Raw genomic sequence first — 26,841 nt, 5'->3', positions numbered from 1 at the left:
GGTTTGGTTTTTGTCTCTGTTTGAAAATAAGACCTCCTTGCTAAGCTGTTGTTGGTTAAATATCTTCTTTTCCTTAACCACACGGATATTGTTTTTCAAAAGGTCTAAAGGGCAGTGGCCTTTGGTGTCTGGAACATTTTTAGAGTATTTAGGTAATCAATACTCTGGTTACTATTTAACCACATTTGAAAGAGAATCAATTGAGTTCTGTGCGAATTTGTGTGTATCTGGGTGAGTTTCTAACATCAGATAGATCTTACAGGTCCCAGTCTGTAGACATCTTTTACTCCAATTTCCTGAATAGATAGTTTTATTCCTTCAAGGTAATATAGCGCGGCGGCTTCTGGCTGAGATGTTTGCTGTTGTTTTCTTCATCTTGTCTTTGATGACTTGTCAGCCTGGGGTAACAGCACAGGAGAAAGTGAACCAGTAAGTGGGCCATATGTCTCTGCAAAACTTGCACATAGGAATCACCTGCTGGGGAACTAAGACACTTTTATGTTTGCAGCAGAGGCTGTGTTAGAACGGAAAATAACCTCTTTTCGTGTTATTGCTACTCCCGTGGAGGAGGATGGGACAGTGAAAAGACCGTGCTAAATTGGCCTACGTGTAAATCACAGCTCTAATGCTTAGAAGCTGAGTAATTCAGGGTAAATCATTTAATCTGTTTGATCCTTAGTTTCCTTAGCTGTAAAATGAGAATAATAATACCTCTTCTATAAGAGTTAATGTAGATAAAATAAGATCCTGAATATAAAATGTACTCAACTTATAGTAGACACTTAATAAATGATAGTTCTCCTGAGTGGTGCTGAACAGTTAACTTAACACCTACTTTCTTATCTGTAAAAGAGCATCATAAGAGTACCTGTCTCATAGTTTTGGGGGAGGATAAAATTAGATAATGTGTTCAAAATCACTTTGGGGGAAGCAAAGGACTATAGAGATGCTGGGTCATTTGATTCTAAAACTGACTTTATCTTTTGCTATGGGATAATAGAGGGAGGTGATATAGTTTCATATGTACATTGCATTTTACCCATTCTATTTTCTTGAGATTTCCAACCTAGCTTCATGAGATTTTTTTTTTTTTTTTTGTATCTTAATATTAAGTATTTTGTGGAGCCTAAGCAGTCCTTTATTTCACCTTTGGGATAGCTTTAAAGCAATCCCTTTCTCCCAAACATTAAAGATGTTAAATAGATTTATTTAATTATAATTCTTGATAGATGATGCAATTTTGAATCATCAGTGCTTTTAAATGCTAGAGCAAGTGAGAGTTCCTTTAAGTAACAGTTCGGAAGGGAGGAAAGCATTTTTAAAAGCAGTTAATCTGTAACTTGTATTTAAAGGAAATACAATTTTGAAATCAGAAAATTCATCTCTAATAATTAGAAGATAAAGCAAGAGAACTGTGGTAAAGGAAATCTCCGCCGAGATAGTCTTAATTATAAAAGCTTATCATTGTAATCCTTTTTGAAAATGAACAAAGAGTCTTGATGTTTGATGAGCTTATCAAACAAGACAGACCAGTGAAGAGGCAAATTTCAAGTCAAGGCAAAATAGAACCAATTAAATACTTTACAAAGTGCTGAAGAAGGAAATCATGAGGTCTTTGTATCTAATGCCAGTGTGTCTGACACTGACTTTGAAAGTGAAAAGCTACATAGTGAAAAGATTTTATTAGGTTCAAATTCTGGCACTGGAATTTACTAGCTGTCTGATCTCAGGTAAGTTATTTAATTTTTCCAAGTTTCATTTTCCTTACCTGTAAAATGGGAGGAAAGTAAGAACAAAAATTAAATGCATGAAAGTACTTAGATCAATACCTATTACCTATTACCTAGTAAGTGTTCAGTGAAAGCTGTCACCAGTGCTTTGTGTGATTGTTATTGTTATTTTTTGGTATTTTCATTCCCTTGATGGTTGACAATAATCAGATAGAACAAATTTATAATATGCCAATTGGCATGAATCTTTCTGATCAGTCAGAGATTTTAAACTTTGTTTTTAAGTAATAGCACTCTTTTCCCCTGCAAAATAAAATTTCACATGAACTCTAACATTGAAAACAGATAATATATAGATTTACATTTTAATGGCACACTTATTTTATAAGTCCATGTTTAACGTCTGCTCATTATAAAATCTTAATTAAAAGTATGTTATTTGAAAAAAACATTTTAAAACAATGGTGATGGAAGGAAGTTATAATCTTCAGCCTCAAAATCAGTGGATCTCTATTATATATTTTATACAAATAATACCTTTCAGTATGTATGTTGCTTAGAAGTTTTTAATTTCAAGTTTCTAATTTGCCTAGAAGTTTTAATTGCAATTCTTTTAATGTATTGGGATTTGGTTTTTACTAAGAGTGTGGCCAACCTTAGTGAATATTCCATATGCTCAAAAAAGTTCATTATTCTGTTGTTCAGTGTAGTTCCAAGTCAATTAAGTCAAGCTGGTTGTTAATGTCACTCAAGTTTTCATCTTGTTCTATTGATTACTGAGAAAAGAATGTTGCAATCTCCAACTGTATTTGTGGATTTGCCTACTTACAGTTCTATCAGTTTTAGCCCCATGTATTTTAAAGCTCTGTTATTAAATACACACACACACTCACACACACACACATCTAGAATTATTCTGACTGCTTGATAATTTACCCCCTTATTATCATGAAAGGCTTCCATTATCCCTGGCAACGGTCCTTGTTCTACAACCTATATCATTTATCATTAATACATATAGTTATCCTTGCTTTCTTATGATCTGTATGTGCATGGCAAATCTTTTTCTATTATTTTATTTTAACTTATATGACTATATTTAAAAATATAATTCATGTGAACGCACATAGATGAGGCTTGCTTTAGCTAGTCTCACAATCTCTGTAGTTTAATTATAGTAATTAGACCATTTACATCAAATATAATTATTGATAAACTTTGGCTTGAGTTCGCCATTTTACTATTTGTTTTCTATTTGTCCCATGTCTTCTTTGTTTCTATTTTCTTCTTTTTTTGGGCCATCTTTTAGATTTATATTTTTCTAATTCCAAGGTGATATGGTTTTGTGGGTTTATAGTTTTCATCAAATTTGAAAATTTTTGCAATGATTCATTCATATATGTTTTCTGCCCCATATATTCTCATCTCTCTTTCTGATAGTCTAATTACAGAGATGCTAGCCTGCTGGATAAAGTCCCTCAGGTCACTGATGCTCTTTCTTTTTTTTGTTGTTGGCGGTTTATTTTCTATTTCATTTTGGTTTCTATAACTATATATTTATTAATTTTTTGTTCTGCAATGTTTAATCTGCTGTTAAGCCTATCCAGTGAATTTTAAATTTCAGTTAATATAATTTTCAGTTTTAAATGTCTCATTTGGTATCTTTTAATATCTTCTACTACCCTTCTCATTAGCTTCTTAATTCTCCTCAAATAATAGAGCATATTTACAATAACTCTTTCGAAGTTCTTGTATGCTAATTTCATTATTTCTATTTTGTTGGTCTTTAGAATTAGGAATGATTTAGTATCTAGCTTAATCCACTCATGTTACAGAGAAAGAAACTGAATCCTAGAGAGAGAAGAGGAGTATTCAATAGCAAGATAACTCTGATAGGCATTTACGAATACTGGCCAATTTGACCCTTATTACATTCTTCTAAGAGTGTTGTTTTTATTATCCATCAGTTGAAGGCCAACATTTGCAACCCAACTTTTCCGTTAATGAAAAGCAGAATTCCTTAGGGGAATTTAAAAAACGTGGATGGGGACCCCAAACACAGAGGACAACTATCTAAGCATCTAAAGCTGTTTATTTTTGTTAAGTGGGCCTGTAGGCAGTTGACCCTAAAGAAGTTTCAATCATGATGTCCTTTTTTATTTTATTGCTTTTGTGGACATCAGAGTATATTTACCAAAGCATCTTGGGCCAAGGCCATGTGAATATTTTTAATAGTAGTCCAGACGACTGAAAATTGATGTATATTCAGGAAACATGAATTTTAATTAATAAAACAATTGGAGTAGTGGATGTGACTCAAGAGAATCATGTAATATGGAGACTTTTATTCAGGGTAACTAATCTTTAGTAATACTTCAGGTGGCATTGGGTCTGGTCTATGAAGTATAATCAATCTGGGATTAAGTCCTGGCATCACCACGTAGTGGCTATGGAACTTGGGCCAGTTGCTTCAACTTCCTAGGCTTCATTTTTTTTTTTCATCTATGAAATGGAGATAATACATATTTCATAGAGTTTTTGTCAGGACTTGAGTAAGTTTATATAAAGTACTTATAGCAGAACCTGGTACATGGTAAGTCTTTAGAAAATTATTTTTTTTACCCTGTTTCTCTTTTGTCAGAAATCCTTCAGAATACATCTTGGAATGCTTAAAAAATGCATAGGCTTTGGAGTCTTTGTTGGTTTGAATTCTGGCCTTGCCACTTTCTACCTACATAACCTTAAGCCAGTTATTTCAACTTCTTATGAATCTGTTTTACTCATCTATAAAATGGAAATAGTACTTCCTACCCCCACAGGGTTCTTGTGAAATTTTAATGAAATAACTTAAGATTATATGAGATAATATATTCGAGGTACTGTGCTCAGCACTAGGGTACAATGGTGAGCAATACAGTCACGATCTCAGTCTTCCAGAGCTTGCAGTCTAGGAGTAGGAATAAAGTGTCAGAAGCTCTATGTATATGGTGCTATGTTAGCATAGGACAGTCAGGCTAAGGAAAGCTATCTGGAGGGAATGAACTGAAGTGGAAAGGTTCGGCCAGATGAATGAGATATGATTAGCATTCTGTGGAGGAAATAACGTTCTGCAAATACTGCAGGAGAGTCCAGTACATGCTTGGAACTTAAAGTTCTGTATGGAACTTTAGTTCTGTATGGAACAGATGTGCATTCTGTATGGAACTTAAAGTTCTGTATGGAACAGATGTGCATCTAGCACACAGTGGATACTTTTTTGGATTTATTTATTCATTCATTCAATAAATAAATATTACAGGTGTGCTAGGTGTTAGGTAATAAACTGAACAGATAGTGTTTCAACACTCATGGAATTTATAGTGTAGCGATGGACTCAATAAGTATGTAACCAAAAATATTATCTTAGAAATTTTGGGCGTGGTGGCTCACACCTGTAATCCTAGCACTTTGGGAGGATGAGGCAGGTGGATCACTTGAGCTCAGGGTTGGTCATCCTGACCAACACGGTGAAACCCGGTCTCTACTAAAAATACAAAAAATTAGCTGGGCATGGTGATACATGCCTGTAGTCTCAGCTACTCGAGAGACTGAGGCATGAGAATCGCTTGAAACTGGGAGCCGGAGGCTGCAGTGAGCCAAGATTGTGCCACTGCACTCTGATGTGAGCAACAGAGCAAGACTCTGTCTCAAAAGAAAAAAAAATTTTTTTTTTTCTTTTACATTGTGATAAATACTGCGAAGGAAATAAATGGGGCCCTTTGTTAGAGGATATCAGAGCAATCTAAAGACAGGCTGATTGAGGGAATTTTCTGCGGAGGTGGCATTTAAACTGAGATGTGAAGGGTGGTAGGGAGAAGCTGGGTAAAGAGCAGGGTAAAGCAGAGGGATCACCTGTGCTAAGACTCTGTGATTGGAAGTGGCTTGTCATGTTTGAGGACTGAAGAATGAGAGCAGCATGAAAGCAGAGAAATGCCTTAAGAAGTCAAAAAATTGGGCAGAGGCCAGATCCCAGAGGACCTTAGCCACCACAATGAGAAATTTGGATTTGAGTCTATGTGTAGTAAAACACACACACAAAACAAAAATCACTGAGAGTCTTATAAAGGAAAGATATTATCTGATTTCTCATTTGAAAAAATTATCTTGATTGCTGTGCAGAGAATGGATTGGAGAAAGGTAAAGTAGAAGAAGGTCTTGGCCCACTGGAAGGCATAACAAGGAACTGCTTAAAAGAGAAAATGAATAGTTTAGATGTGGAACCATTAAGTTTGCCATGTCTAAGAGGCATTTGATAGACATAGCAAGTGGAGAAGTTGGATAAACAAAACAGGATTACAGAGGACTAGTCTAGGTTGAAGGCCTAAATGTAGAAACATTTGCACAGATCATGTATGAAGCCAAGGACATGGATCTTACCTTCTTAAGGGTGAGAAAAGCAGAAAGAGAAAAAGAAGAAAGACCAGACTGCACCTTGAGGAATTCCAGTTTTTGGAGGAGAACTGGCCAGAGGTAGGAAGAGAGTGAGGAGGAATTATGCTGAAGAAGTTCAAGAGATGAAAGTTCTCATGAAGAAAAAAGTGGTTAACAGACTGTGTGTTAGTCAGTTTTGTGTTGTTATAAAGGAATACCTGAAGCTGTGTAGTTTATAAAGGAAAGAGGTCTATTTGGCTCATGGTTGTGCAAGCTGTATAAGAAGCATGGTGCCAGCATCTGCTTGGCTTCTGGTGAGAGCTTTTCCTTTTTTAATTGACATATACATGCTTATTGTGTTTTATTGAGCACCCATTATATGCCAGGCACTGTTCTGGGCCCTGGGGATATAAATGAGAAAGACAAAGTCCTTGCTCTCAGCTCTCATGAAGCTTCTGTTCTAGAAAAGTGTATGCAAAATATTTTATATACTTTAAGTTCTATAAAGAAAATAGGAACATCCTGGTGAGGACTTCTGTGCTGCGTCAAAACATGGCAGAGAAGGTAAAAAAGGAAGTGGGCACATTTGAAGGGGATCCTTCAAAACAGGAGGAGGAACCTTGCTTTATAACCACTAATTTCCATGGGAACCAGCGAGAATGAGTCTGTCTAGCCAGGAGAACCCACTCACTACTGCAAGAGCAGCATTAAGCCTTTCCTGAGGGATCTGTCTCATGACCCAAACACCTCCCACAAGGCCCAACACTGCCACATCGGGAATCAAGTTTCAATATGAGTTTTGTTTTTTCCCCTACTTATGACACTCATGAAATCAGCATGAGTGGAGACAAATAAACCATAGCAGATGGCAAGTAAAACAAAACCAGACAACTTTCTACTGGACTTAGCAACATGGAGGTTGCTGAAGACTGAGCGCTTTCAAAGTTAAATCTAAAATACCTCTATTGTATGGTGGAATCTCCATGTAACTAGATGGGACTGGCTCAAGATTATATGATTAGTGATAATCAGGTTTTAATACAAGCTGAGCCAATTTATTAGGACAACCCCCTGGTAATCATCAGGGTTGGGCTTTCTGACCTTCTAGCCTAGGATTGGTAGCTAATTAATTATTTTCTTTTCTAAATTGCTGAAGTGGCCACATTCTGGGTCAAGTATTTAACTTGCACGTTGCTTATTCAACTCTGGGTTTTAGACCCTTTGCCCAATAAGCTGCTCTACTTTAAAAGGCAGATGGGAAGCATGCCACTTGTCCACAGCCCTATTCGAGTACCTTCAATACATTTTTGATGAAGATGGAGAGGTTTGATTAGCATGTGTGAGGTTGACAAGGTTAGAGTGACGCTAACATGTATGCCAGGCTTGTGCTTGAGATTTTACACACATGATCTCACCCCATATTCAAAATAGTCTTGCAAACAATTTTCCCTGTTTTATAGCTATAAGAAAATTGAAATTCAGTAAGTAGTAGAAATCAGATTCAAATGCATATTTGCTGAACTCTAAACCTCTTTCTTCTACATCAGTGTTTCAACTCTGTTACATAGTCTTACAGATGATGCATAAGAGAAGAAATGGCCTGTGTTTCCTCACAAAATTTGGGAAATGCCAGGGTAAGCAAATTAAAATGCAGAAACTCTCTGAGCCTTTAATATGTTATTGGGCATTTTAAATCTCCAAGAATGATATGGTGTATGCAGTTCATCCAAATGTATTTGACCATGGAACTTTTCTCCTCTTCCTCCCTGACCCCGGTGCATATCTCAGGAACTGGTACTCTGCAGGATACTCTTTGAGAAACGCTGTAATAGCACCGTATAGACTTGTGCTCATTCCACAGATTAAAAAACTTAAAGTCAATTAAAGCAGCTTGCTTATAGTAGCCCAGCAGGTGAGAGGCAAACTGAAGATGAGAAGCAAAGACTCCTAAGTCCCTGTGCTCTGTATTAAATGTCTTACTGATTGAGTAGATTTTTGCCAGTTGAGAGATGCCTTAAAAATATTTTCCAAGATTTATTAGGCCATGGAATTATGAATGGCTCCTTAAGTAATTAAACAATTTATACAGTTCTTTTGGAAAGCCATTTGGCAATATGTGCCATAAGCTCTAAAATCCCTTCAATGCAGTCATCCCACTCTACAGGATAGATCTTCAACAAATAACTTAAATGCGGAAAAACTGAGGACTCAATAATCTAATTGTTTAATGTAAGGGGAGTGGAACAATGTGTATTACCAAAAATAGTTTAGATTTCTGCTCTATTATTAAGCGGAAGAATCAGGATATAAAATGTAATACTCAGTATGACCTCAATGTGTTATGAAAATAAACAGAAGAAAATATAACTAAATATTCATGATAGTAAAATCTGGGCCAATTCTTTTCATTTATAATCTTTCCCATGTTCTCTGTAATAAGAATGTATTACTTTTATAATGATCAAAAAATGAACTACATTTAAAAATTTATTGGAATAATAAAATGTTGGTCACATTGGTATTGGCTAAAAGGTTGGAGCCCTGTAACAACTTTAATGAATGGTCCTGGTGTACTTTCTGTGCTCTGGCCTCCGTGATAGCATTAGCATGTATGCCTCCATCTAGACATCATGTCACAAGGCTTTTGAAACTACAGAAATACACCACTGCTCTGTCTAGGCTTTCGCTTCCATCCATTAGTACTGTTTCCCTCCGGTGTGACACATACGCAGTCTCTATGGGCTTACAGTGACATTATCTTGACAATTCTGTAGTGAGATGCAGAAATAATGCTGGAGTCCTTTCCTGTTCCCAAACCTTCTCCCTATACCTTCTCTCTCTCCTTCCGATTATCCATGTTCCCACACTTCAAACTTTTATTATTAGAACAGTCTATTAGAAAAATGACGTGTGTAACAAACCCTGAGCCATCTGAATGTCGAGATACCAGGATCTAATTTAATTTAGATTATAAGAATCAGGTTCAAATAAATATCTCAACAATGTCACTGTCTATAGCCCAGAAATTGTTTTTATTCTTTCTCTTCCCTTCCTTCCTTCCTTCTTTCCTTCCTTCCTTCCTTTTTCCCTCCCTCTTTCCCTTCCTTCTTTTTTTCCTTTTGTAAATATTTACTGAGCACTTTCCATGGGCCTGGCCCATGATAGGTGCTGGGAACTCTGTAGCAAATATAGACAGTTTCTGCATTCATAGAGCCTAGAATCTGGTAGAGAAAAAATAAATTTTACAAATATTACAAGTTTGATAATTAAATATTGAGAAAATGTGCAGAGATTGACCAAATCATATGAAGGAGGTTTTCAACCAGTCTGGATATCAGGAAGTATTTCCCTAAGGAATTGATGTTTATGATGAGAATGAAAGATACATAGGAATTAACCAAAGTAAAGAGGTAGATAATTGGATTCATTCAGGGTTGGGATTTACAGTTAGGTGTGATCGAGGGAACAGTGGGATCTAGGTGTTTAGAATATAGGTAAGATTTTAAAGTGATGAATCATGGAATCAAAACTGGTTATAAAGGTAAATAAAGATAAGAGGGGTTCTTATTGAAAGGGAGGAAGCTTAGATGTCGAGATAATGGAGATCTCAATGAGGTTCAAGAAGAAGCGCAGTGGGAATTCCCTTAAGCATATAAGATAGAAAGACAAGAGGCTGTGGAGCCCCCAAGTAACTATTCACAGGTGATTCATGAATGAGTGACTTGGAGCAGAAGTTATTTTAGAGAGTGAGAAGGTTCAGAAGAGAAGATTATTACAGATAAAGAAGAGGAGCAACCAGAGAGTTGGATGACTCGTTTTTAGGGATGATGAGTCTCCCAGCATGAGGACAGGAATTGATGTAGGGGGAAGATTGTGAGCTGGGCAATGACGTTTTCTTTGGAGGGATGGGAGGGCTTCTGCCTGCTGGCACTGTGTTACAGATTAGAGTTTCTCAAAGTGTGTTCTGCAGACCCCAGGAAGTCCCCAATATCTTTTCGGGGACCTGTAAGTTCGAAACAGTTCTCATAATAATGGTAAGACATTATTTTACCCTTTTACTGTGTTTACAGTTACACTGATGGTACAGAGGCACCAATGGATAAAACTGCTAGGGCCTTGGTCAAAATCAAGGCAGTGGCACTAAACTCACAGGAAAGAACACACAAACAAACATACAAAACTCCTAAGTTTTAAGTTTTACTTAAGAAAGTCCTTCTAGAAGCAGTAAGAATTGTTAATGTAATTAAATCTCAATCCTTGAATAGATGTGACTTAAGTATTCTATGTAACAAAATGGGAAGAATGCATAGAGAAATCACTGAGTATGCACTGAGTATGATGATTGTCTTGAGGAAAAGCAATTATTTGAGCTGTAAGTTAAGGTAGCCACTTGTCTTACTACTTGGACTACTGTAACAAATTACCACAGACTGGATGTTTAAGCAGCAAGCATTTATTCTTCACAGTTCTGGAGACTGGGAAGTCCAAGATCAAGGCGCTGGCAGATTCAGTGTCTGGTGAGGGCCTACGTCTTTGGTTAACGGGTGATCATCTTCTAGCTGTGTCCTCACGTGGTGGAAGAGATGTGGGAGGTCCCTGTGATTGCTTTAATGAGGGCACTAATTCCATTCATGAGGGCTTCACCCTCATGACCTAGTCACCTCCCAAAAGCCCCACCTCCTAATACCATCGGATTGGGGATTAGGTTTCAACATATAAATTTTGGGGGGACATAAACATCAGTCAATAAGACCACTTTTTTTTCCTGGAACACCATTTTTTCTTGATGAAAAAACTGCCAAACTATGGTTATTTGGGCTTAGATATTTGCCATGCATTGTATAAAAAAATGCAGAGACCCTATCGTTTCAAGGAAAACAAATAACATTACTTGTTCCTAATAACAAGATTGGAGCTTCTATGAGAAAATTAAAATTTTGGAAACATATCCACTACTATGAACTTGATGAGATCACTGGTGATATTAACAAGTTTGATGTTTAGATATTATACAGTGAAATGTATTAATATTTGTAAGGCACATACTCAGTGAACCATTATTTTCCAAATTTCGAATGCCTGATGTTATAAAAATTGTATATGGGCACAAGATCCATTCAAAGTGTAGAGACCAATGGATTTTAATGTGACAGAGAACAAAAAGTTCACTGATATGCTTTCAGGTTCCACATGCCACTAACATGTAAGAAATTGCCTCTTGTCAAGTTTTCATTTAATACGAAAAGAGAGCATCCACAGTTATTGGAAAAGGCTGTTAAAACACTCCTCCCCTTTTCAACTACATAACCATGTGAGGCTGAGTTTTCTTCATAGATTTTAACCAAATCAATATATAGCAACAGATTGGATGAAGAAGCAGAAATAAGATTCTAGCTACTTTCTTCTAAACCAGACATTAAAGGGATTTGAAAAAATGTATATTTATGGTAACATGTAATAGGTTTGTTGTTGTAATTTTAAATAAGTTAATAAACAAGTATTTTTTAAATTTCTCAGTTTTAATTTTGAATTCTGTGAATATTGGTAGATCTAGCCCACTTACCAGCTCTTTGAGGTCTTTAGTAATTTGCAGAAATGTAAAGGTATCCTGAGACCAAAAGTTGGAGAACCAGAGTTAAAGATAGACAAAATTTTCTGAACTATACCATGGCTCCTTGTGCGGAGTTTCAACTTAGGTGTCATTATTCATCAAATTCATTACATAATTAGCATGAGATTTGAAACACTTTCTGTTCCTACACAAGGGTTATAATCATGCCATTCTTCACAGCGGTGGCTGCCTGGCTCTCAGAGGCTGTGGTAATTCTAGTGTTAACAGACGATGTTCCCACTTTCCCTGTGGGCCAACCTGGCTTTGAAGTTGTAGCAGTGGTGCTATGGGAAGAGGCTAATGTGGAAGCCAGGCAAGCTTGTGGCTTGTCCCCTTTTCCCTGAGTAGGCTTTTTAATTGGTGAGGGGGAAGCATGGGGCAAGAGAAGGATCGTGGGCTTGGAGATACACTCTCTCACGTCTGTTGGCTGATTCATAAAATGAGGCAGTAGCATGTTGAGGAGCAGGTAACGGGCTTTGCCATCAAACCAACCAGTTCCAATTTTGCCTCTGTCGTTCCTGGGCTATGACTTCAGGGCTATTTAGCTTTTAGGAATCCCAGCTTTCTTACACTGTACATAAAATAGATCTAATAATATTTATCTCCAAGGATTGTTATAGGGATTAAATGAGATAATCCACATAATCTCCCAGCATGTAATAATGAAAGTCATCTTGTAGTAAACCTTTCATAAGCATTTCAATACACTTTCAATAACCCTTTTAGGTAATGTTATTTTTAGCGTAGTTTTACAGAGGAGAAAGCTGTAGTTCAGAGATATTAAGTAATTTACTCAAGTTTTCAAAGTCAGCAAGTGGTGGTTAAGATTCAAACCCAATCCTCTTACCCCAGACTCCACATTCTTAACCACTGAGCTTTCTGCTACTTTGGCTCTTCAAAAATTGTTAACCCTCTTTAATATTCTTCTCTCTAAAATTATAATAATTTGATGCATGGGGGACTGATATGGTATTAAAGGGATAATTTATATAAACCCTCTAGCACCATACACTCTCTCATTTCTGTTGGCATTTCTACATAAAGTAGGAGTACAATAGATGTTCATTCCTCATTTCTTTCAAACCATGTTTTACTGGAAGGAAAATGTGCACAGCTTTATCATTTGCTTAAATTTTGCATCTCAAAATTGATGCAGGAATTTTTTCTTTCTTTAGGAGAGTAAGACGGGCAGCCACACCCGCAGCAGTTACCTGCCAGCTGAGCAACTGGTCAGAGTGGACAGATTGCTTTCCATGCCAGGACAAAAAGGTAAGACACAACCGGTTTTGGGGCATTTCATATTTGATGTGTGTATTGGGCATTCAAATGGAGATTAAGCAGATCACTATGTCTAGGGGCCTGGGGAGAAACTGGGTCTAGAAATTGTTGTTTGAAAGCCATTGTACACGGACGGTGAAATTTGTTTCTGTGTCTCTCGATTTTGTTTGTAGGGTAGTGTTGAGTGAGGCTGCAAAAGATGTGTGTTATGGCTCATAGGCAGAAAAGTCGCTATCTGTACATAGGCACGTTTATTTCTGTCTGAGTCGTGGCAAATCTATTGCCCACTAATGAGAGTCTTCTGGAGGAACTAATCGCTTAGAAATAAAATAGCAAACTGCCCATGAGGAGATGAGATAATCCAGGGGATGTCCCAGTTGTGTTCTTGAGAATTCCATTTTCATCTATGGAAAAGACCAACACACCCAATGAACAGAGGTGTGTCTACTTTGCCCATCTAAATGGTTTTGAATAGTTCAAAATGATCCCTAATACCATTGACATATGAAAAGGAGGGATGTTGGGAGCCCTCCACTCAGGCAGAGGGGAGCATTAAAATTCTGACTTTGTTCAGAATCCCTGGCTCACAGTGATAATAAAACGTAGTCAGCCGTGTGTGGTGGCTCACATCTGTAATCCTAGCACTTTGGGAGGCTGAGGCAGGAGGATTACTTGAGCCCAGGAGTTCAAGACCAGCCTCGGCAACATAACAAGACTTGCTCTCTACAAAAAATATGCACACACACAAAATTAGCTGGGCATAGCGGTGCACACCCAGAGTCCCAGCTACTCAGGAGGCTGAGACAGGAGGATCACTTGAGCCCAGGCGTTGGAGGCTGTCATGAGCTTGGATTGTGCCACTGCACTCCAGCTTAGGTGACAGAGCCAGAATCTGTCTCGTAAATAAATAAATACATAATAAAACACAGTGTAACTTCTAGTCTGTTTTATTATTGTTTTAAAATTCCCTTCAGACATACATGCCTCTATTAGATACTCCCTTCCCCACTTGGCATACCACTCACTGCCTGAACCTTGTCTATTAGCACACTACTGCCAAGTTTCAGTGTTAAGATTCAGTTCCGCAGTTTAGATCTGGCTTTGCCTCTTATCTGCGTTGTTACTTTGGGAATATTTTTAATCATCTCTGTGCTCAGTTTCCTTACGCATAAATTGGAGTAGTAGGAGTACCTACTTTCTAGAATTGTTATGAGAAATACACGAGTAATGCACACAGAACCCTTCTCATGCATCTGGCTCAGAATACATGTTTAAGGAATTCCAGATGTTTTCCTTCTTTTATTTTTTCATTTTTATTTCAGTAGCTTTTGGGAAACGTGGGTTTTGGTTACATGGTTAAGTTCTTTCACGGTGATTTCTGAGATTTTGGTGCACCCATCACCCGAGCAGTATACACTGTACCCAGTGTGTAGTCTTTTATCCCTCACCCTCCCCACCCTTCCCCCCAAGTCCCCAAAGTCCATTATATTATTCCTGTGCCTTTGCATCCTCGTAGCTTAGCTCCCACTTATAAGTGAGAAGATATGATATTTGGTTTTCAATTCCTGAGTTACTTCACTTACAATAATGGCCTCCAAGTCCATCCAAGTTGCTGCAAAGGCCATTCATTTCATTCCATTTTATGGTTGAGTAGTATTCCATGGTGTATATGTACCACATTTTCTTTATCCACTCGTTGGTTGATGGGCATTTAGGTTGTTTCCATATTTTCCAATTGTGAATTTTGCTACTATAAACATGCATCGCAGTCTTTTTTGTATATAATGACTTTTTTTTTCTCCCTTTAGGTAGATACCCAGTAGTGAGATTGCTAGATTGAATGGTAGTTCTACTTTTAGTTCTTTAGGAAATCTCCACAATGTTTTCCATAATGGTTGTACTAGTTGACACTGCCACCAGCAGTGTAAAAGAGTTCACTTTTCACCACATCCATGTCAACAACTATTATTTTTGATTTTTAAATTATGGCCATTCTTTCAGGAGTAGGATAGTATCTCATTAGAGTTTTAATTTGTGGAGTGCCAGCTGTTTTTCTAATAATTATCTCTGCCTTCCTCTTCATCCCCAGTCCCATTGCCCTAAATTAATCCCTGCTTTTTCCTCACCTGAGATCTTGCAAAGTTTGCAAATGGTCATCCTGCCTCCAGACCCACCATTCAGACAGAGAGGTGCTCTGTGAATGTTTCTGATGAGTTATTCAAAATTGCATAGCAGTAAGTGGTGGAACACACACAAGTTTGACCTAATTCATTCAACATGAAAGTCTGAAATTTGTTACTCTACCTCACTCATCTCTGAGAAGTGCTGAAGAATTTTAGATTGTTCCTGTTTAAACGTGTTTGATCCCTACATGCTCATTTTGCTCTGACATCCTGCATTAGTTTCTTGAGTCCGCCGGAACAAATTCCCACAAACTTGGTGGCTTAAAACAACAGAAATGTATTCTCTTACAGTTCTGAAAGCCAGAAGTCTGAAATCAGGGTATCAGCAGAACCATGCTCCCTCTTAAAGGCGCTAGAAAGGACTCTGTTATTAGGTTGGTGCAAAAGTAATTGCAGTTTTGGCAGTAAGTAACAGCAAAAACCACAATTACTTTTTTTTTTTTTTAGTTTATAACAGTTTTATTTTATTTATTTTATTTTTTTTTTATTATACTTTAAGTTCTAGGGTACATGTGCATGCCATTAATGTGCAGGTTTGTTAGCAATATGTATTATTTGCTGCCATGTTGGTGCTGCCACCCATCAACTCGTCGAGCACCCATCAATTCATCATTTATATCATGTATAATCCCAATGGCAATCCTCCCCCCCGGCTCCCCCCTCCCCTATTGATAGGCCCCAGTGCTGTGATGTTCCCCTTCCCGGAGTCCAAGTGATCTCATTGTTCAGTTCCCATCTATGAGTGAGAACATGCGGGTTTGTTTCTGTTCTTGCTGACAGTTTGCTAAGAATGATGGTTCCAGCTGCAATCCATGTCCCTACATACAAAGGACGCAAACTCATCCTTTTTATGGCCTGTCATAGTATTCCATGCTGTCTATGTGCCAACATTTTTCTTAATCCAGTCTGTCACAGATGGACATTTGGGTTGATTCCAAGTCTTTGCTATTGATTCTACTACAAAGACACATGCACACAATTACTTTTGTAGCAACCTAATATTTGCCTCTTCCAGCTTCTGGTGGCATTGACAATCCTTACCTTGTGGCTGAATCACTGCGATCTCTGCCTCCCTGGTCACGTTGTTGCCTCATCTGTGAGTCTTCTGCTCTGTGTATCTGCCTGTAATCTCTCTCTGCCTTCTTCTTACAAAGACACTGTGATGACACTTAGTGCTATCCAGACAATCCAAGGTAATATCCTCATCTCAAAAACTTTAATGATGTCTGCAATGGCCAGCTTTCTGAATAAGGTAAAATTTACAGGTTCCATAAATTAGGACTCGATATCTTTGTGTGGCCATTAAACAACCTGTTATACATCCTAAATTAAATTTTTCTTATTTATTTCAGTTTAGACAGCAAGTAGCACAAGACAATGACTTGCAGTTAAATCTGAATAGAATTATTTACTTAGTGACTCAAAATACATGTGTTTTAAAGTAATCCTTAAAATAATTAATTCTGTTAATTAAGTGAAAGACCACCCTAGTTTTTTTTTATTAGTGTGTTTCTTCTTCTCAAAATCATCCAAACAAAGATGTACATTTCTGGAAGGAAACATTATCTACCAGTTAGAAAAGAAAATTGTGTCTTAATGATCCCAACCACAGGCAATAGCATGGACAAGTCCCTAAGGGAATATTGGCACCAATCTTCCTGCCACATAAATATCTTCATTATTTGATAGCAACCTAGAAAATAGGGAATCAATGGGAATGAACCTTATGGCTTACACCATCATTCCCAGTATAGATACTATAGGAAGGATGACAATGGCAATAGTCACCATTTATTAAATAATTTCTATGTCCCAGACAATTGTGCAAATGCCTTAAATAAATTATCTTGTTTGACTTTCACAGCCAACTGTAAATGACAGACATCATCATCCACTTTGTTTAGGTCACCCATTAAGAACATGACAGAGCCTTGATTTAAAACTTGGTCAGTCTGACTCCAAAAAGCTTCTGCGGCTGACCCCTCCAGAGTACTGCCTCCCGCTGAACCATCCTGGAGCGTAATGAGTGACATAGTGGTCGCTTCAATTCCTTTTGAAGTAGCCCAACAGCTGGATACAAGAATGATGATGACACTGATAACTACTTTTACTGAGTGTATATCAGAAACCAGGCAAAGTGATGATTTCTTTGCATGTATTATTATGAATCTTTGCAATGTTCTCAGATATATTTCATTTAAAAATGAGAAAACAGGATCAGAGGTGTTAAGTAGTTGGCCCAGTGATGCATATACAGTAGGTGGCAGAGCTGGAATTCTAACTCAGCTCAAAATGGGATTCCCATAGTATACTTAACTTCATAAACTTGTGAAGATTAAATAACATAGGAATGTAAAGTGTTTGGCCAATAGTAGGCGCTCAATACTTGGTAGCCACCATCACCATTATCAAATTGGTAGCTATAGGTTTTAAAAATCTAATATAATTTTTAGAGTAATAGAGAAAATTGGCTGCTAATTCAAAGAAAGAGTACTCAAAGGCAAGTACCTACTGTGTCTGATTTCAGATAACATTGTGTGTTATTTATTTGGAGAAGCTCAAGCCCTTACTAAACCATATTAAATCTGTTCCTATAAGTCACCATGAAAGCACTGCAGAACAGTGACATGTGCCAGATCCCTGTTGCTCATTTAACTGTGAACTCCTCACCCTATAACATGTACAACAGATATGCTAAGGTATCCTTGCACCAGTTTTCAGGCTCAAATTTGCTCTTTAGTCAAAGAAGCAAAAATGGAGTTTAGAATGACCTAACTGCAATATTCCAAGCAGCAATGTTTTCTTTCTTTGGACCTTGGATAAATACCTTTACAATTCATTCCCAACCTCATTCTCAATGAAGTGGAATTATAAGCACAACATATTCATAATAAAAAGCTGTAATCAAAATAGATGTCACCTAATGGCAAACAGTCATCTGAGTTGGAGAGCAGTATTCCATGCATAATGTCCTTGTTAGATATTCCATTCTCCTTATGACATTGACTGGATATCTACTCAGTGCTGGCCATGTTAAAAAGTCTGAGACGTTTTCCTTCAAATAACGTGTAACATTAGTTGATGATAAAAGAAAATTACAGAAAATATATTTAAGATAATATATCTTCAGTTTCAAGCAGAAAATGGAGACAATAAGATCTATACGAGTTCACAAGAAAGTCAAACCTTTGGGGTATGAATTGCGGGAAAGAGGCTGAACAGTTCTAAAAGACCTCATGGTGGAAAACAGGCTTTAAGCTGTATTTTAAAGGAAGGAAAGATTTGAAAGTGAGATGAGAAGTCATCCTAAGAAGAAAAACCATGAACAAGAGTCTATAGCCAGAAATAAACATAGTATGTTTAGGAACAATGAACAAGATATATTTGGCTGAAGTCATAGTGTCATGTCAGGAAATTACAGAAATGTATTTAACGTGGATAGCAGTTACACTTCAAAGAATGCGAATGACTAAACAGTTCGAAACAGAGGAAGTAACAGATAAACCCGTGTTCTTGGAAGGCACGTCTAGAAATAAACTGACATAAAGAGAGGGGAAGAAGAAAAAAGAAAGCAAGAAAATTGGCTCTACGTTTCCATGCTGATCACTCCTTTATTTGCTGTGCTGAGGGGCAAGAGTGTGGGTGAAGAATTAAAATATACTGATATTCTCCAACTGGTCATTAATTACAGTCTCTTCCCACAGAGTTTACAAATCTGTTACTGCTGTTATTAACTGAAAGGCAGGACAGGCCTATGGACAGGTTTGATCTTCACCTCTCCTTGCTACCTTTACCACTTTGCTAATGAGCAGCTAAGGAGACAAAGGTGGGCAAGAAGAGAGCAAGCTGCACTGCTCCACAAATCACCCGTGGAATCACCTGGAAAGACTGTATGGATTACAATAACAATGTGAAAACCACCTCTGCTTATTGAGCACCGATAATATACCAGACACAGGGCTGGGGGCTTCTTCACACCTTCTCTTTCTCAGAGATCACACAGTCCTTTCAAGGGAAAGTGCCATTACACCCATTTCACACACTGGAAGACAGAAGCTCAGAAAAGGGAAGTGGCTTGCCCATGGGCAGTTGGTAAGAATATCTGGGACCTGAACCCAACTCCATCTAATCTTCATGTCCATGCTCTGTCAACTTCAGGACACAGGTGAAAGGATATTAGTCATTATAATTAGGTAAGTCATTTAGCTCACCCACCTCATTGCACAGATTTAGAAACTGAGCAACGAAGTACCAGACACTGACACTTCACACGGCAAGTAAGAAATTGATTGAGGTAGGAAACCCACTTCTTTTGCTGCTCAAATCACTGCTTTCTCACCTACACACTAACATTCTTAAAGGAAGGGGCCTGTGGGTTGAGCCAGGGAGAGAGGCACCAGGAAATACAGGGTTGCACATTTCCTTATCGGCCACTGTGTGGTTGCTATCCGTGCTGCATATTTTGTGTTATTACACATTTTATGTCCTCAGCTAGACTCTAAGCTTCTTGAAGGCAGGAATAGAACCTCATGTCTCTCTGAATTCAGCTTCCTCCTTCTACACTAGTGCCTGACACTACACTATACAGAAAACATGATTATGAAACTCTAAAGTCCCAAGATTGGCATGCATTTTAATTCTTCCTTCTGTCAAGTGTCTATTTATCTGCAGTCAAAGGTGGACCCAGGGACTCAGATGATGCCTTAAGAGCTCTCTTTGTCTCTCTTTGTCTCTCTATCTCTTGGATGGGTGCTTTCTGCATAATAGGCAAGGCATCTACAATTGTTTCCAACAATTCCAGGAAAAAGAAGCTGTCTCTTTGTAAAAGAAAATGCCCAGAGAGAACTTGATTGGATGGGGTTGAGTTATGTGCCAATCCCTGAAGCAATGATTACAACTAGGCAGATGTGATGATTTGATGGACCAGGCCTGGTTCATACCCACACATCCCTGTGACTGAGGAGGTGAGGTCATTCCCACCTGAACCATAGGAGATACATCCCAAAGAAAGAGGTGAATTCCAGGACCAGAAGAAATGTTGCAAGTAAAAAGCAACAGATGTCTTCTAAACATGCCTCTTGAGTACCTGACCCTAGATCAAGTGCCAAGCGTACAAAGCCAAATAAGACATGGTCCTCTCTTCCCCACCCCCAATATGCAAATTGCTCACAGTCTGGTGGGAGAGATGGAGAACTACATGGATACTCAATTGCAACTTCATATACCAAGTGCTAGTAGAGAGGTAGTGAGCAACCTGCAGAATGTTACTGAAAGATGAATAGGAATTTAAATTCTTCAAGAAGAGGGAACAGAGGTTCTTCCTAGTAAGTAGGAAGACCCTAGAAATATCTTGTCCAAGCCTTTCATTTGACGTTTGGAGGCCCTATTCAACATTCCAGTGGGTGATTGTGCCACTTCTGGTGACACACCCCTGTTTACGCACACTCATCCCTCAAAAGACAGCTTTGCAGAAGGCTCTCAATCATTAGATAATTATTTCTTATGTTGAGCTGAGACCTGGCTGCACAAATCTTGGTTGATTGATTGATTGATTAATTGACAAGAATGTTTCTGGTTCAAAATCCGATTTAGTACCGATACCGGAGCCTCTTGCAGCCAAACAAGTTTGGGGGAACCATCTGCAGTGGTGATGTCTGGGATCAAGCCAGCTGCTCCAGTTCTATACCTTGTATAAGGCAAGCACGGTGTGGACAGGATTTCCAGTGTAAGGAGACAGGTGAGTAGCATTCCAGCAGGATAACAGCTGTGCCTCTCAAAAGTGACATGTGAAACACTTCCCCAGGGAGCTTATTAAAATGCATACTCCTGAGCCCTTCCTCTCGAGGTTGCCATTCTGTAGGTTTGGGATGGGTCCCAGGAATCTGCATTTTAAGCCAAGCCAGCAGCCCAAGTAATTTTGATTCAACTTTGTAGGAACATCTGTTGATTCATTTAGAAAAAGATACAATTCATTCATTCATCCACTCATTGAACAAATATTATTGGCCACATATTATGTGCCAGGGAGTAAGCTACCTGCTATTAATACAAACATGAAAAAAATCATGCACCTTACCTTGATGTACTCCTAGTCTGGAGACGTAGAAGGAGTTAATTACAATACTGTGTGATAGCCATGGGCACATACATGTGCACGGTCTAGTGGGACTTTCTAGCAGGAGGTTCCCAAATCTGCTTTGGGCAGTCTGGGTGGGCTTTAAAATGGTAGTTGAGTAGAGACTTGTGAAACAAAATGGAACTTTCTAGGAGAAAGAATGTACAAAAGCATGGGGGTCAGAGACTCCCAATCAGCCCAGAATGTTTGCAGCATCAGGGCTTTGGGAAGAGAGGTAGGTGATGGGCAGGTAGGTGATGGGCAGGTAGGGTCCAGACTGTGACATTTGGAAGAAGAGGAATGGAGAGCCACTGGAGGATACTGAGCAAGGGATTACATAGGCAGACTGGCATCTTAGAAAGATTACTAGGGCTGCAATATGGAGAATTAGAGAGAGACAGAAACTCAGGCAATGCCCAAGCTGGGGGACTGCAGGCGGGAGCTCATGAGGCTGGAAGGAAGGCAGAGGCAGTGAGAACAGAAAGAGGATGGTACAGATGGGAGGTTTATTTCTGAGGCAGAAAGGACTTACTGATTGTGGGTGTGGGTCTGGAGGGATAGGGGAACCCTGGGAGTAGCCACAGTCTCTCCTCTCCAGATCGCTGCCTGAAACGCCACCTTGTGTGCAATGGAGAACAGGACTGCCTTGATGGCTCTGATGAGGACGACTGTGAAGATGTCAGGGCCATTGACGAAGACTGCAGCCAGTACGAACCAATTCCAGGATCACAGAAGGCAGCCTTGGGGTGAGGGCCTGCCTACTAGCTATTTAGGAGCAGGGAATGATTTGTCTTTAATTGTGAGCATTAGTTTTGAGGACAGAAGGGGGCCATTTTGGAGGGTTCCTCTGGAGTGCATGCTGTGAGCTACTCTCATTGTCCCCAGAGATGACTTGCCCAGTCCTGCCTATGTGACACTGCCCATACTATCTCCCCATGTCTCTGCCTGAGAGTCCTCCTTTTAGTACACCTACCCTACTGCTCATCTCCCTTCACCCCAATGTTGTTTCTAAGGCCCATTTAAGAAGCCACAGCTTCCATGAAGCCTTCCTGATGTTTCAGAAAGATAGCTCTTCTCTGGTCTCAGCCCTTTCCTTTCCAACAGCCCTGTTCACAGTCTGCTTTGCACTGTAGAGGCTTGCAATAACCAGGGCTAATGGTGTGACACAGTATAAAGAAAATGGGCTCAGGGTGAGACAGAGAGGGGCTTTAACCCCCACTTTCCCATTGCTCACTTAAACCTCTCAGGGCACAGTGTCTTTATCTGTTGAGAGGAAATCAGCCTCGATTCTAACTTCTCTTCATTCACCTTATGTTCAGGTTCAGTTCCTTGAATGCATCACACTCTTTCCTTCTAAGCCTTAAGCAATTTGGTTCCTTCTTCCTGGAATATTCTTTCCCAAATTCCTACCTGGGTAACTCCTTATCTAATGTTCTGCACTGAATTGTGTCTCCTCTTACACCCACATTTATATATTGAAGCTCTAACTCCTAATGTGACTGAATTAGGAAATAGGGATTTTAAAGAGGTAATTAAGATTAAATGAGGTCATAGGGTAGGACCCTAATTCAAGAGGACTGGTGGCTTTATAAGAAGAGAAAGATATACCAGCGATCTCTCTCTTTCCACACATGCATAGCGAATGAGACATGTAAGGACACAGCAAAAAGGCGGCTGTCTTTGAGACAGGAAGAGAACCTCCAGCAGAAAGCAACCCTGACAGCACCTTGATCTTGGACTCTTAGCCTCCAGAACCACGAGAAAATTAATTTCTGTTGTGTAGGGCACCTAGTCTATGGTATTTTGTTGTGGCAGCCCCTGCAGACTAGTACACTGAGGTACCATCTCCCCTAGGTAGTCTTTGTAACAGCCCCCTCCCCTGCTCTTGACTTTGCCTAGATTGACTTAGTCCCCTCCCATGGCTCCCAGAGCCTCCTGCAAGTCTTATTCTCACAGCTCTTACCCAACAGGGCTGGGGACGTCTGTTGGGGTGTCTATCTGCCCAGGCTAGGGGCTCCTTGTCATCTCTGCTTCTCCAGTACCAGAATAGGGCTTAGCTCAGAGTGACATTCTAGTACTGTCACTCTGTTTTTGCCTGGGGTCTTGTCTCCTAACTTGAAAATAAACTCTTTGAGGGCAGAGGTTGTTTCTGACTCAGCTTTTTCATCTCCTTGGTCCCCGTGTCAGAGCTTGTCCTATAGCCTCTCACTGAATATTGGTTGAATTGAAACAAATCAATATGATCAGCTGGATCTTTACAGATAAGGAAATGAGGACATGTAGTAACTGTCACAGAGTGACTCAGCCCTGTTGCAGCCCACTCAAGGACAAGTGGGGGTTCCATGGAATGCAGCCCTCATTCATTATGGTTAATTGCTCTGAGATCACAGCCCACCTACTTGATGGAATTGACCTCTGTAAGTGCATGTAGATATACACACATAAAAAGATGAGAAAATTCTGTGTTCTTTCATACCAGCAGTGTTAGTTTGCTGGGATTGCCGTAACAAAACACCACATCTTGAGTGGCTTAAACAGCAGAAATTTACTTTCTCACAATTCTGGAGACTAGAAGTCTGAAGTCAGGGTGTCAGCAGAGTGGTTTCTTCTGAGGCCTCTCTCCTTGGCTTGCTGATGGCTGCCCTCTTCCTGTGTCTGCACATGTTCTTCCCTCTGTACATATCTGTGTCCTCATTTCCCCTTCCTATAAGAGCACCACTCACATTGGATAACAGCCCACCATAATGACCTCATTGTAACTCAATTACCCCTTTAAGGACTCTGCCTCCAAATATACTCACACTCTGAGGCTTTGGGAGTTAAAACTTCAACACATGAATGTTGGGGAGACGTAATCCAATCCCGTAACATCAATAAAAGGGGATTCTTGTTGATTTCAAAAGTGACTGTAGAATAAACAATAGAAGTGTGAAATATTGACATGCTGAAATGAAAAATAATCCCTTCCTTATTGGCAGACCATGGATCTCCCACATGATTTAACTAGAAACGTTTCAAATACACTTTCTGAACAGTGTGCTTCACCCACACTGAATACTGAAACTAGTAAAATGGTCCTGCTCCACTCCAACCACTGATGTTTGATGGTTCTTCTATTTATCTCAGATCTCAGAGGCCCTTCATGCTCTTATTTTTTTCTAATTCATTTCCCAGATTAAAATGTTTACTTATTGTTAGAGAAGTAATACCTGTTTGAAATAAAAACTGAGAGTTTTCTTCCATCCTCTCTTGCCTGCACTCCATCCAACAGCCCTCTCTCCGTTCCCTCCCTAGAGCTGACCCATGTTAACAGCTTGGTGAAGATACTTCCAGATTACGTAAAAAATGCATTGACAATATGCATTACATAGTAAATATACCTATGTGTACTGGGCATTCTAGACACAGGTATATTTTACGTAAGTATGATTGTGCTATACATATCGTCTGTAACTTGCGTGTTTTTACTTAATAGTATAGTTTTAAGATTTCCCTCAAAATTTCTATCTTTTTTTAATAAGCATCATATTCTTCTATAACATAGTCAGCAAACTATGGCCTGAAGGCCAAATTCAGCCTGCTGTTCTTACAAATAAAGTTTTATTGGAACACAGATTTCACCCTGCGATAACAGAGTTGAGTAGTTGCAACACAGCCTTGTGACCTGCAAAGCTTAAAACATTTACTATCTGGTCCTTTATTAAAAAAATAATTTCCAACTCGTCATCTATAGTATAATTATGTAATAATTTATTTGACTACTTCCTATTGAAAGATAATTAGATTATTTCCCATATTTTTCTAGTACAAACAATGCGTTGTGGACATTCTTGTACACGTAGTTTTGTACACATGTGTGATTATTTCTGCATAGTAGATTTCCAAAAGGTAGAACTTCTTTGACTACACCTTTCCCTTTTAACTGGGGCTTTCACAACCAGCTTTTCCAAATATATATAGGCTTCATGCTTAGAGATTATAGTACACTCTTAGGGAATACTGTTTCTTTGAGTTTTTTTCGGTCTGTTAAGAGGCTATATTTATAAGCCACAGGCAGAAACATGTTCAATGGTTAGGAAGATAGAAACTTCAGGGCAAGTAGAGGGAAAGGAACCCAGATTTTACTATCAACAAAATCTAGGAAACAAATCCAGCTATGACTAGAGGCAAGTTATTTAATTTTTCTGATCTTCAATTTCTGCATTTGCAAAGTTGTCATGAGGTTGAAAGCTAATATATGCTAAATATCTACTACAGTATGTATTCAATTTATTGTAGCTATTATTACATCACTTATACTAATATGAAGAAAGAGAAGGAGAAAGAAAGAGAAAAAGGAAGTTAACACACATTGAATTTCTACAATCTGCCAGGTGCTCTATAATTATCCACTTATTCCTTTGAGGTGGATTTTATTCGCAATTTATCCCCTGCTCCTTTCCTGCCTTGTGCCTTTTCACAGAGGCCGTCAACAATCATGATGATCGCTATGCTACAGGTAGTCACTGCATGCCTTGGGAACACAGAGGAGGAAACAGCAGTCCCTCCAGAGCATTCAAAGAAGGCTGTTGACAGAAGACAACATTTGAGTTAGCTCCTTCAGGTTAAATAGAAATTTGAGAGACAAAAAACAAGCAATAACTATATTGTCTGTAACATAAGAGGCTTTGATTGTCAGGTCTTAGAACTCTTAGCCAACTCTACTGTTTTTGTTCTGTTAACTTTCCCTTTCTAGAAAATTTAAGTTGTATTTCATCTGCTTGACATTATTTTACCTGAATATGGTAAAACCATCCATATCCTAAAACATGGAACCTGGGCTGATGATTTTTAAATACTGTAGAAAGGGAAGTATGGAGAAATATTTCTGGAAGAGTATGGGGCTAGGGAAAAGTAAGTATAATTTGTTGAATGCCTAATATGTACTTTACTGCTGTTTTAGTTTCATACTTTCAGCTTCACAAAAACCATGAGAGGTAGGTATTATTATGTCTGTTCTTTAAATGAGGAAAATGAAATGCAGAGAGCTTCTAGACTGTGTTCAAAGTCACACAGTTAGTAAGTGGCAAAGCTGGAAATTAAACAGGAGTCTCCCTGACTTTTAAACTGTGCAGCTTCCAATATCCCATGCTGCCTCAAAGATAATGGCCTTTCTGAGGATTAGATTCTCGACCTTAGCACTATGAATTGCATCCAATATTTCAAAGTTATTTTTTTATCAGCAGAGCTCTTATACTAACAATTATACTTAATACTAACAATTACCATAACAGCAACCTTTATTCAGTCCTTGATGTATATGCTGAGCACAATTATGATTTCTCTACATGTTTCAACTCATTTAACTCTATGAGGGCAGTAGTATTTAAGAACTGCTTTTTACAAATGACTAAACTGAGGCACAGAGAGGCTAAATGATATGACTGAGGTCACACAGCTAAATGTGGCAGAGATGGGAAATGAGCCCAGACTGTCTGGCTGCTGCCCTTGGATTCCTGATAATTGCACATATTC

General features: G+C 38.8%; 1 protein-coding gene across 1 annotated transcript in view; it reads left to right on the top strand.

Annotated features, from left to right (window-relative positions):
- The first annotated feature begins 219 nt into the window (after positions 1–219).
- The window catches only part of C8A (complement C8 alpha chain), a 64,204-nt gene continuing 37,582 nt past the window's right edge, over positions 220–26,841 (top strand). Inside the window, exons 1-4 of the mRNA XM_017877262.1 lie at positions 220–429; positions 12,927–13,020; positions 20,805–20,949; positions 21,926–22,073. Of these exons, the coding sequence (XP_017732751.1) occupies positions 353–429; positions 12,927–13,020; positions 20,805–20,949; positions 21,926–22,073 (464 nt within the window). The 5' untranslated portion in view covers positions 220–352. The remainder of the gene's footprint in view (positions 430–12,926; positions 13,021–20,804; positions 20,950–21,925; positions 22,074–26,841) is intronic.

Source organism: Rhinopithecus bieti, unplaced genomic scaffold, assembly GCF_001698545.2.
Source record: "Rhinopithecus bieti isolate Rb0 unplaced genomic scaffold, ASM169854v2 scaffold_6380, whole genome shotgun sequence".
In the NCBI taxonomy this organism is placed as follows: domain Eukaryota; kingdom Metazoa; phylum Chordata; class Mammalia; order Primates; family Cercopithecidae; genus Rhinopithecus; species Rhinopithecus bieti.
Note: the sequence above shows the minus strand (reverse complement) of the source record. Positions and strands in the feature narration are given on the sequence as shown.